General features: G+C 40.8%; 1 protein-coding gene across 3 annotated transcripts in view; it reads left to right on the forward strand.

Moving 5' to 3' along the window:
* CALCR (calcitonin receptor) overlaps positions 1–12,660 on the forward strand; it is a 176,203-nt gene that overhangs the window by 149,840 nt on the left and 13,703 nt on the right. For all 3 annotated transcript variants that reach the window (XM_087774796.1, XM_087774789.1, XM_087774806.1), the window contains exons 11-12: positions 1,106–1,324; positions 9,474–9,515. In XM_087774796.1, coding sequence (XP_087630922.1) covers positions 1,106–1,324; positions 9,474–9,515 — 261 coding nt within the window. The remainder of the gene's footprint in view (positions 1–1,105; positions 1,325–9,473; positions 9,516–12,660) is intronic.

Raw genomic sequence — 12,660 nt, forward strand, 5'->3', positions numbered from 1 at the left:
GTTGTGAAAGATTCAGCTGAAATTTCTCATATATCTATGGGATTTGGGCTATTAAAATATCTATGTAAGTTATGCAGCTTACATACTTATTTTAAAAAAATAATCTGAAAAAAAGTCTATTGAAGTTCTGAAGCATAGGTGCCTGATATTACTGTAACAGAATGGAAAACAGCGATCTGGTTATACTGGAGAGAGAGAAGGTCTGTGATACCCAGGATGTCCACAGGGTGCCCACTGGGCTCATTATCAGCCTGGGTCTGCCCTGCCTTTTCCTCCGCAGGCTCTCAGCACATCCCGCAAGGAGCTCTTTGTGAAGCCAGGGTCAAGAGCAGGTTTCCGTATGCTGAGCACCCACAGCTAGAATCAGATTTCCAGAAATTACTGAGGAGATGAGACACTGAGGTACTTGGCATCACTGACCATAAGGGTCAGGGGCAAAACTTTCTGAAGTGTCTGTCATTTCTGCCCTGAGCCAGTAAGTGTTAACTTTTACCTGTGGGTAGTGTACCACGGGGCTCCATGCAGTCTGGTGGAGGCAAGGGGTAGCCTAGGTTTTTCGCAAGAGCAGCCTTGCCCCCCTGCTCATACAGAAGCCTGAAGTATTGGCCCATGTAAGTTGGAGCACATTCCTCAGAAATTGTGTGCCCCCATAGGTCCCATACGCCCAGGGACACGCTGGGGTTTGTCTCACCCGGCTGCAGACATCTTCAGTGTGACCTTTAGACTCAGAAGAGAGACATGGTTACTCCTAGGGGACAATTTGTCCATCCCATTTAAAGTTTAGACATTAAAATGAGATTAATTGTTCCCTGGAAATCCTAAATTTGCCCACATCAGTGTCAAAACAGCCAGTGCTTCCTAGAACTGATCCCTGCCTGCCTGAAATATCCATGCAGGCTTCCTAAGGGGAGCATGTAGAGCAGCTTTACATCTCTTTTCTGAAGACATTCAAGGTACTTTCCAAGGCCTGACTCCCAAGGAGCTGCCCATTATGAGCTACAATTAAGCTAGAAAGTTAGGGTTTACTGCCATTTATGTGCTCTGTATTTTTATTTTGAATGTCTGTTTAATTTGAATGCTTTCACTTATGGCTTTGCTTTTGCAGGTCAATTTTTTCTTTTTGCTTAACATTGTCCGAGTTTTGGTGACAAAGCTAAGAGATACCCACCGTGCGGAGTCCAACATGTATATGAAAGCTGTCAGAGCCACTTTAATCCTGGTGCCCTTACTAGGAATTCAGTTTGTTATTATTCCCTGGAGACCAGAAAACCGACTTGCTGGAGAAATATACGATTACATCATGCATATATTAATGCATTACCAGGTATGTTATATAGTAACAACTTCAGCTTAAGTGAGGTGCTTGATGTTAAGTTAATTTAGACAAAGATGCTGTTGCCAGTTGTTTTGCCCTAAAATTGAGCACGACCGTGGTTTTGCAGTTCTTTTCCAACCACTTTCACATTATTGGATTATCTGCCTTTGCACAAATAGCACCGCTGCATAAAGGACAACCACAAGATAGGGGAAACCATGAAAAACGTAGCAAAAATGATCAAATGGCACTATTTCTAAACTGAGGAGAGAAAACTGAGATCACACCGGGCTTTTATGTTCCAACACAATTTCCGTTCAACTGAAACGGGTGCTGTGAGGTTAATATTAAAATTAGCTGCGTATGCAAACTCTTGTACAGACAGAATGCCGACACACAGAAGAAAAGACTGAGACAATGAAGCTTCATTTAGGAGTTAAAATTCCATTATTAGGCAGTTTAAATTAAAATATGACTGACATTTTGATTCCATAACTGCTTTGAAAATACAAGACCATTCAGTAAGCCTGGCTTGTTTTCTTTTAGAAATGACTTTAAATGCGTGGTTATATCTGGTTTACTGACTGTAATATATCCAGTCCTATATTGACTAGGAAAGGCAGATTTCTAATGCATTTGTGAATAGTAGTCAACATGGGTGAGTACAGTGACCCACTTCTTGTTTCCTTTCATACGGAAGCTAAATGCAGAAATTATTTGAATGTTGTAGTAAGAAAACAGCTTTAAAAAAATCAGTGATGCTTTTTCCTTAGATGAAGTGATAAATAATGCTACCAAAATCTATGCATCCTGTCATCTTACATTTTCTGCTTCTCTCTCTTATCCCTTCGAAACTGTGGATGTGCATCATACTGCATGCATAGAATAACTGAAGTTATAGGTCTATTTTTGCAGTGTATGCCATCTTATATTACAGTTCTGCTTTAAAGGAATGAGAGTCTGTTTCTTCTGTTGTTACCTGTATTGTCACTTCTTCGGTCTCAAGGGCTATAAAGGAATATCTCCAAATAAGTTTTCTGGTGACAAGTTGCTTACAGTTTTAGCAAGCTAGGATAAGACAGAGTGTTACAATAATCATTTTACTCTTAAAACATCTTTCAAATCCTGTGAGGTTGTCAGAGAATTACAAAAAGAATGTTAATTATCTTAATTAATGATCCTAATTATGATCATTATACAATAGAAAGTCACCAAACCAAGGTTAAAATGGAACCAGAAACAAAACCAAAGTATCATGAAACTGTTGTACTGATGGATGGGATTAGGTGAGGGAGGGATCCAAGGAGGCAAAGTTTCATCTCCAATGGGTTCCTTCTGCCCTTGTCCCAGTCACCGGGAATGGGTGTCTCTTTGTGGCTTGTTGACCCCAATTGCCCCCGCCAATACATTTTGCTCTGTTTCAGCAGTGGGGACAGTGCTGGGGACACTGGTGTGGGCACATGGTGGGGGCTGCCCATGCCCCACTGCCGCTGTGCCCAGAGAGGCCACCAGGCATGCCAAGAGGTGAGAGCCCACCCAGGGCTGTCCCCGAGCCAGGGCAGCCAATTTGCAGACCTCACAGAAGAGCTCTTGACACCTCTGCAGTATAATCTCAGTGTGCTTCCCGCCAGCATGTAAAATTTGGCCTTTCAGGAGGGCTGTGCGGTTGTCCTGCTACTGTGACGCTCCCTTTTCTACTTCGAGCAGATTTTTAATTGTATTCTAAAATAAATTTTCTTAATCCTTTCCGAAACATTTCTTGTATGCATATTTAAGATAGCCAGCTATATAATCACTCCTCTGGTGCTCATTTTCTTCTAGGACTGATTATGTAATTAGCAGATATTGTATTAGCTTTGCTAACAGCTATATTTCCCCGCTAGCTATTGTGCTCTCACAAACGGCAACGCAGCCTGCCTCTCCATAAACTAGCAGCAGTCTATTAGTTTTTGCATCCTGTGGCATGTCAGTCATATACAAGCAGGCATCATGGGTGCAATTATGATTTTTTTTTTTGGTGGAAAACATAATACATTCTCCATTTCTGCACTGGTTAAACGATTAATTTTTTATGCCTTTTCTAGAACAGAAAGAGAGACAGTTTTTCAACAGCACATCACTGCTTTAAGTGAGCACGGTGGTTTGATATATTAGTTACATCGTCCACGTACACAGAAATGGTGCAAACAAGCACTGCAGTCTATTGTAAAAATCAGAGGATTGAAGATGATGAATGAGAAAGAATTTGTTCCCACAAGAAACTGTGTAATGGTATTTCTTTCAGAGAATGTTTTTCCCAGTTGAAAAGCAACACATCGAGATGTTACGTGCTAGGTTTCCTCTGCTAAAGTCACTTTTGAATTACAGATGCCAGCCTGGTTTTGAATTGTCCTGCTCTTTTTGCAGTGATATTATCAATGCTCACCATTTTAAACAGAAGTGGGTTTTCAAATATGACTATATGAGCAATTCACAAACAATATATGTCTACCTCCCCTGTATCAGCTTGTGTCTATTTCATCACATAGACCAGATTCTTCTTAACAGATCTGTAGAGCAGATGTATAAATGATTAAAAAAAAACCAAACCATTAAGACTGGCTTTTGTGCTGCAAATATGAATGCATATACTTTTCCAGCACAGTCAGCCAGCCTCCCATGGATCCTGTAAAAGTAAATACTAGTATCTCCTCTCACCATCACCAATATCAGCTCTTCAGCCTCCAGACTGTGCTGAAATAAAGGTTGCACCAGGCAAAAGAAAGATATTTCAACCCTTAAGTGGCATAACTTATGCACAGTATGGATGATGTAGATGCATTGCTGAACATTCAGTTAGCTTATTAAACAGAGCTCCTAAAGTGGGCACCACAAAGCAAACATTTGCACTCCAGAAGAGTCAGTGAGTTACAGATTTTCCTAGACAACCTGACTTTCAAAAGCCTGTTAGATGATGCTGAAAGCACATGAAAGATGCAGTCTTCTCAGGGTGTAAAACATTACAGTACAGGATGCACTGGCTCCTTGCACACCTCTCGCATGAAAACACACCTGTCACTTAAAAGCCTGAAAAGTCCCATCGTGCTGCCCAGCAAAGATGAAATAGTACACCTGGGCAAAGAGGGTGCCTCCTGTGAAGCAGCAGCAGCCCTGTTTCCTGCCTGTGACTGCACTCGGGTCCCTGCAGCAAGAGAGGATGGGAGGGACGTGGCTCATGCCTCACAACCCGCCAGGGCCACCTGCACCTCTGTGGGCCCCGGGGCTGCCCCTGCCACTTCCCCCACCCCGGGAGCCACTGAGCATCTTTTGAGGGGTCCCAGGCTGAAAAGAGATCAGGGTGCTGAGCTCCTGTCAGAGGGTCTGCTACCAGCGAGCACATCCCATTATCCCAGCTTCTGATCTCTGGCATTGGTCCATAGCAGAGGCCTCACAAGAAAAAAGAAAGAGTAGAAAAATTCAATAACCCCATGATACATCAGTTAGTCCCACATATAGACCCCCACGACCAGATGCCCTCAAACAAGCCCTGTGATTAGCACACTCCTGCTTGCAAGTTCCTTCCACCAACTGTCCCCTCTCACCGAATTCTCTCTCCATCATCTTGTAGCTGGGTTTGTAGAAGTTGTCACGTTACCTAACACAGCACTGTTGCTATGCCAGAGAAGATTTAGCCATGGAGGTCAGCTTAGTGCAGTGGAGAAATAGCCCCCGAATCAACAGCAATATGCAAGCACTTAAAGTTACTGTTCTTCTCGATACCTTGCTGACTGCGGCCCTAAATGTGCAAGTCTGTTTCTAATGAGAAATGAAAATGCTATTCATCATAAGGGCCTTGGTTTTTTTATTGACAAATAAAAAGGTTTTTTTGATCAAATGGAGAATAATCAGAGTTTTCTGTCTCTGCAAGTAAGATTACTTCTGTGTCGCGCAGCAGCTTCCAAGCAGCACCCTCAGGACTGCAGCCCTCACCCTGCCAGGCAGGAGGATCCAGCTCATAGGGGCCTCATTTGTGTAAAGGGTATTTTGTATTTTTTAGGCATGGTTTTGGGTCACATATATATCCACCCTGCCTCTGAGTTGTAAATTCAACTCTCTATGCAGCTTTACACAGAACAAAATTAACCCATTTAAAAGTAGCCTCTTAAAAGTACTAAGATACTTCAGTGCATTTTAAAAGGTATTCATTCCATCTGTTTCTCCATTTAAAGAGAAATAAATATCCTTTGTGACGTCAAACCGGAAACATTTTTTCCTGCTATGCAAAGTTAAGGTCATAGGAATTCTTTTGACAACAAGTGGGTTTTTTTTATTTCTTGGTCCTTTTTTCTTTGCATTATTAGTAATTTCAAAACTTGCTAATATTTTGAGCCTATAAAAGTTAGGGAAAATGTTTTTTTTTTAAATCTGGATCTTATAAAGTGCCATTTTTGTATGAAAAATTCATGTACAAAATGACAGTAATGAAACCTCCAGAAGAGAGCGGGAGAAGCAGCAAAGTGTGAGCTTTGGCTGATGGGATGTCTCCATCATTTTGCAGCAGGTGGGCTGCCGACTTCAGCCCTCTCGTGACAATCTCCCCAGCTCAGTAGCAGCAGAAACTGCACAGACACATTCTTTGCTTTGCTTATTTTTTTTAAAACTAACATAGATGAACACTTTACAATGCAGTCATTTACCTCAGAGATGCTGTATGAATGTGCTGTGAATGAAGATGATGAGGAACACAGTATTGTTTTTCTCAAAGCTCTGTATCTTTGCTGAAATGAGAGAGATGGGAATGGGAAGCACTTCAATGAAGGATCTTGGCCATGCTTTTTTTTTTTTTTCTGTCCATTCAGATGCAGAAGTGAGAAGTGAATGGACATGGACCAAAGCCCACACAGAGAATTAGAAACTGATTTTTTTATATTATGGCGATCTGCACAATTACATGTGCCATTATCATCTACAATCAATAATGAATATATTACCCTGCTAAAGCCTAAACAGCAAGACAGTGTGTAATTAGGGCAGAGACTAAGGCCACGGACATGCTCATGAATAACAGAAATAAGCATATCTATATATGCTCTATTTGTTTTATGGAGACATAAGCTAGAAGAAAAATAACGGCGGTAGTGGAAACCCATGTAAATTTTCAGTATCTGCATAGGTATTTTTTGTTTGTTTCTTTTTTAACCTGAGCAAATTACTGGAACTTCTCTTGTAGACACTCGTGTCCTCTAGGAGAGTGAGATAGAAATTTAATACCTGTCAAGCAAAGAATGTCCTTGGACTAGTATAGGCACTTAAACACAGGGAAAAACTCACCATGGCATAAATAAGGTACATGAAGGTCTGAGAGCTGCTGACTGTGGACAATCCCTAAGGCATGATTCAGCTGAAAGCCACATTCATCTGGTCTTCACACGGTTCTGGAAATAAAGAATTTCAGAAGCAGTCATTAAAGGCCTTGATCTCTAAATGTATTCTTCATCTGTACCTTCAATACTACAGCCAACATTATCCTGCTGTCAGCAGACAATGTATCACAGGTCAGTTTAACAACTCCACACAGTGGCAGAGAGACATAATTGACCTAGAGGTCTCATCTTCAACAAGAATTGCACCCTGAGCAAAAACCAGCAGCAGTTTGAGAGAATATGTAAGACGTGTCAAAGAGATATGAGAATTAACCTGTGGGCCTTACATGAAATAATTAGCCTACATCCAGTCTGCCACATGTTTTAATAGATCCACTGTAAAATTGCCATCATCCCAAGCCCTCCTGGCTCTGAAGAGACAAAGGTGGTATGTGCTATAGTTATCTCTGTAGCTTTACAGCTGGAGATAATGATAGTACTCTGAATTATGGGCAAAACTTGACATATAAATTGGAAGAAATAAGAATAGAAATAGAAATAATAGAAATAGAGCTAGAAATAGGAGAAATAGGTGGCAGAGCCCAGAGGACCATTGCTGGTAGAAGAAGAGCAGTGAGATGTATGTGGGATAAACACATCCCACATAATATCCCACATCCCACAAAATAATTTCTTCATCCAGGAGATGTACAACATCCATGGTCTCAGATCTGCTCTCAGCTCGCTCCAGACCAGAAATGCAACGGAAGGGATATGAGGCATCACCACAGCTTCCTCTTTAGCTTTTCTGGCAGAAGTTGTCTGGAGAAAACACTAGTTAAGGGAACTACACTCTCCAACAGAAGAAAAGTAGAGCAACTGCAAGATGTAACAGAGGAATTCAAATACCGTACAGGAACTGAAATGGAAAATGGCTTTACTTCAATAGTTCAGGTTCAATTTCTGCCTTTAGGTGAACTGCAGTTCCCAAATTCCCTCTAAAAGCTCTCTCTGAAGAACAGACTTAGAAAAATGTCTCCAGTTCTTTCTCTCCTCCTGGTGTCTTTTGTATCCGCTGTGCCTCACATGGGATGTCCATTGAGCATCTCTACTCCCAGAGGAGATTAAGATCCATCTCATTTCCCATCTTGGCTGACTACTGTTAATATAAACACACTTTAGCAAAATAGTGAGACCCCTACTGAGACCATGTCCCATGCAGTTCAACAACAGATGTCTTGCAAGACTGTGCAAATTAATGTAGCGCACACAGCGCAGCAAAAAATCCATATAGGGCACCGGGAAGTGATGCATTTGCTCCCCTTGCATAATTTTTTGTTTAGGAATCTGTGGTCTGACAAAGTCCTGCTTTAGAGGTGTAAGATTTTGGTTGACTTTGTGGTGTTTCTGAAACCAGACCTTATGGACAAACCATCGTGCATTGCATATTTTATACTGGGATTTGAGTTTTTTGAGAATACTCATAGTTTTTCCACAATATGAAAAGCAACTTTCTTTTTCTCACTATGTCTGCCCTTCTTCCTCCTTGCACATGCTTTTCTGTGTTCATATTTGAAGGCATGTCAAATTACAAATTCTGCATTAGAGAAAATTTATTGGAGTAAAATAATTGCCAAAATTCAGGTGGTCAGCACCTCTTCAAACCAGCCTGTACATCTCTAAAATATAAGCATTTTGTTGAAACAGTTGTTGTTTACCCTGCGTTTGTGGTCCAAAATATACACTTGAGAGTCCAAGACATTTTTAAAAGCATTAGCTACAATTTAACTGGTAATCAGTTAAATGAGGGCTTATAAAAAAGATACAGCTGTAAAGCTTTTCAAAGTAGCCCTTGGGAACACAAGCTATAGTATTGCAGTTTTCCCCTCAATTTCACAAACTGCCATATGTTTAGTTTATAATAACTGCTTTAAGTAATTTAAAATGAAGGCATTTGGCTCCCACTGATGCTATGTAATGCTATTTTAATAAGAGCAAGTGCAGTTTAGAACATGGACCAGTGTAACTACATGACTCTGAATGACAGGCTCCGTGTGCGAGAATTTTCTCTCCTATTAATTTCACACTTTCTCACCTCATGTCCCTGGCTTGGCCCTGTTTAATCTTGTAGCAGTAGTGAAATATTATCTGGACAACTGTGGCAATTAAATTAATTTTAAGCCATTTAGAACGCTATGATCTGCAGTATCTATTATTCTTTTTTCTCTGCCCACTACTTTCTAACTCACCTGTTGTGCTTTTTTTTCTTTTTCTGACCATTTATACCTCTTTTCACATCCTCACCATCCATCATGATGCCCCACATAAAAGCTCACTTATCCTGATATACAGTTCGATTGAAAGCCTTCCTGGGGCAGCTGGATTCTCCTTGGCTGACACTTTCAACTGGGTAACTGCACTCTGACAAATGAGTGGCAGCCTGTAGGACACAATTCCTCTGCCATCTCTGCAGCAAAGTCAGTACCAGTGTGGTCCTCCCCCATAAGCAAGATATCTACCTTACATACCATTTAATTTTCCTTCTCTAGGCTTCTGGTACAAAAATAACTTCATAGCCAAAATAGATAATCTATAAATGCTAGTAATATAGAAGAAAATGGTAAAATATGTTGAAAAGACAAAAATCAGTGTAATAACATAACTATGAATGAGGAGAAGGTTAGGTGAAATGTCTGCGATGCAGAGGAAGTGGACTAATGTTTTTATCTTGTATCCCTCAAGTCTAAATTTCCAAACAATGCAAAAAAAATATATATATTCTGACCTCTAAACTCTTTTCTTTTCCTTTCTCTTAGGGCTTACTTGTGGCAACTATATTCTGTTTCTTCAATGGCGAGGTAAGCACGTGAAATACAGCAAATGAACAGAACTTGAAAAATAGTCACTTTGTTGTTCATTAATGCAGAAATTAAGCATGTCACCCTACAATCTTTGAAACCACACAAAGTCACTTTTTACTCTTTATATACAAGCAGCAGTGTGTGTTTTTGAAAGCTCTGTGCAGAGCGTGACTTGAATATCTCTGAAGAGATGAATCAGGAGTGTTACCATTGCGAAGCAGATGGCACCAAATGAGGTACAGGCATTAGACCCTCCCCCTACCATCTGCAATTTTGAGACAGAGGTCTAAGTAAAGGAGAAAAATGCTGTACTTCTCTTCCTGCCCCAGAATAGTGGGATGGATTGCCTGGAAGGAGCACGATGCCCCATAAGAAGCAGTGGGGATCCTCAGGGGTCTGTCCTGGAGAGCCGTGTGCTGCGTTCAGCCCCAGAGCCGTGGCAGATGCCGTCCCCGTAGCACTGTCAGAGCAGAGGAGCCTGGAGGAGTGCGGTTACTTTCACTCCTTTGAGGATTAGCACTGGCCTTTTTAAGGTCAGTGTTTCTCACATAGTAATTGAGCAACAAAAGCCCTTGAGGCAAAGATGTCTCCCGTTCTCTTACAGCTGGATCAATATTTTATATACCTACAGCTGGTTTTATGTCCACTTCACTACATTTTTTTTTTTTTTTACAAAAAAATAGCTGGTTAAAATATGTCAAGAACCATTTAAATTCCTACAGTAAACCATTTTCCAAAGATGGTTAGCAGAAAAATGCTTTTCCAATACATCAAAGCATTCAACTGTAGCAAAATAAAACACTGCATACCTTAGGAAAGATAGAAAGTCCTTTAAAGAGTTAATTTTGAATCCAGAGCAGATGAATTAGGTACAGAGCAAGCTTTGTGATGCTACCACTCAGTATGCCAGCCTAAAAAGATATTTGTGCTCCTGTTTATCCCTGTATATTATTAGAAAGCAGCAAATTCCCAGTAATGATGTGACCATGCTGATGTTTTGATAGCGACTTGAAGCAAGTTATCTATTAATAAGGTGCTACTGGCTGGTTTGCTAACTTTTGGGATGGCAGAGAGTATTAAATTCTGCCACCACTCGTCGACATCACTAGACATTTGCTTCTGGCTGGCTTGCTGCGTAAATGTACAGAGAAATGCAACAGTAGAAAAGATTAGAGGCTTCCCACTGTAATCCTGTAGCATGGCTTCTCAGGAGAATGAAAGAGAATGGCAAAATGCAAGCAGTTAATAACAGCAGAACCTAACATTTAATGATAGCTGTAAAAATCATGCTACAGGAGTTGATGGTTTCATGGGTCTAATTAAAAAAAGCTGGAGAGACGTACAACTATTTTTTTCATATCACATTTCTGTCCCCTGCAGGATCTGCAGGCTACTACCACCTTTCTCCTTTTCCCTTACTGTCATCACTTTCTCGCACAGTCCGGTCTCCATGCCCTGGAAACAAGGAAAGACTTCTGATTCTCCCTGGTAGGGAGGACCTGGCATGGAGAAAGCAGAGACCAGCCAGGCAATTTTTGAAATATCCTTTCCCTGTAGGAATGCCTGGACAGGCGGTGCTCCAGTGTGTCATCACCTCCAAACAATGTGTTACCCCAAAAGCCTGGTCTTGAACATTGCCTTCTTCCTTATTCATTCTCCCCAACGTCATCTTCCATTTTTTTCAGATTAGATTTTGCAAAACAAATTTGCTTTAAGTTTTATAGCTTTAGAATAAAAGGTCAATTACTCTGTAATTCTCCAACCCTAATGAGAACATATGGATTTGTGCCTAGAAAGGCTGTAGCAATGCTAAAAATGAGGCAAGGCAGCAAGAAAATGCACTGAAAATATAAAGTATCTTAAAGGCTGTTTGCTTCTTAGGTATGCTTCATCAGATAGCTCTAATTCCAAAGTACTTTTGGCAATGCCACAATGTCAGAGAAGCATATCCACCTTTACAACTCCAGGAATACAATTTTCAAGTTACCCAATGATGAATAGATCTGGAGCATCTGCTTGCCAACATCATGGCAGACCACGTGTATCATTTAATTCAAAATTAGATGGCAGGGTACGAATGAATTTACCTGTCATATGTACTAACCTAGAGTGCGCTAGGCAGAAAACCAAAAGCCACATTCCAGGAGTGAAAATTAGTCTAAAATAAATATGCAGCTCTCTTTTGTTCATTAAGTATTGTATTACATTAATTTAGAATTCAGAATAAATATATTTGGATTAAGAAAATACACCATATTCATACATGATATTCAGATGTCCAGCCTCAGAGACACGCACTTTGTGGACTGCTGCACTGACTGAGCTGCTGTTAGGAAGCTGCAGTAGCAGCCAGACATTCCTTATGTGACTGAAGATGCATGGTCTGGATACAAATCCTGAATAACAGCAATAGTCACCAAACCCCTGGTTGCCTCTGACAGCCTTTTTGACACATCTGGCAGCCCACAGCAAAACAACTTCTTCCTTGTGAAAGTGATATCCACTTTTGATACTTGAATTGTCAGCGACCCATCACTAAGGGGACATATTTGGAAAGGATGATGCCCAAAACGAGATAAAAATGAATCTGATATTGAAATGTGGCTTGCAGGTTTGTAGTCTATTGCTCCCATAAGTGATCACATGGATGGCTTAACTACCTCAGAGCAGCTGCAGACTGCGTGTAGGATTAATGACTCCTTGATGGAGTGGCTGATCAGAAACATTCATCAGTGTCAGGCAGTAAGAACAAACAGCTGTTGGGATTCACGTTTCCCAGACATGTTGAGTGTGATTTTTGTTGATGTTTGGGTACTTTTCACCTTTACACCCATTTTTAAAATTGTTGTATCTGCTGCAGACTTGCAGACTGTCTAACATGGTCAATGGCAGGGATGTTAAGAAACCCTCTCATTATTTTCTTATAGGAAATTTTATTTAGTGGACAATAACAGAAGGTTTTTTTAGAATTTCCCATTAAGTGGGCAGAGAGCCAAAGATGACACCTCTCTAATATAGACTCAAGACAGTTCGGTGCTACTTGCATCAGCACAATACCAATAAACATCAACCAAGTTTATGTACTGGAGTAGCTGTGCTGGGCTGCGCCAGAAGAGAGGATGAAAGGATTATGACCCCTTTC

This window comes from Nipponia nippon, unplaced genomic scaffold, assembly GCF_047370975.1.
Source record: "Nipponia nippon isolate SJK-2023a ecotype South Korea unplaced genomic scaffold, ASM4737097v1 scaffold_1, whole genome shotgun sequence".
NCBI lineage: Eukaryota > Metazoa > Chordata > Aves > Pelecaniformes > Threskiornithidae > Nipponia > Nipponia nippon.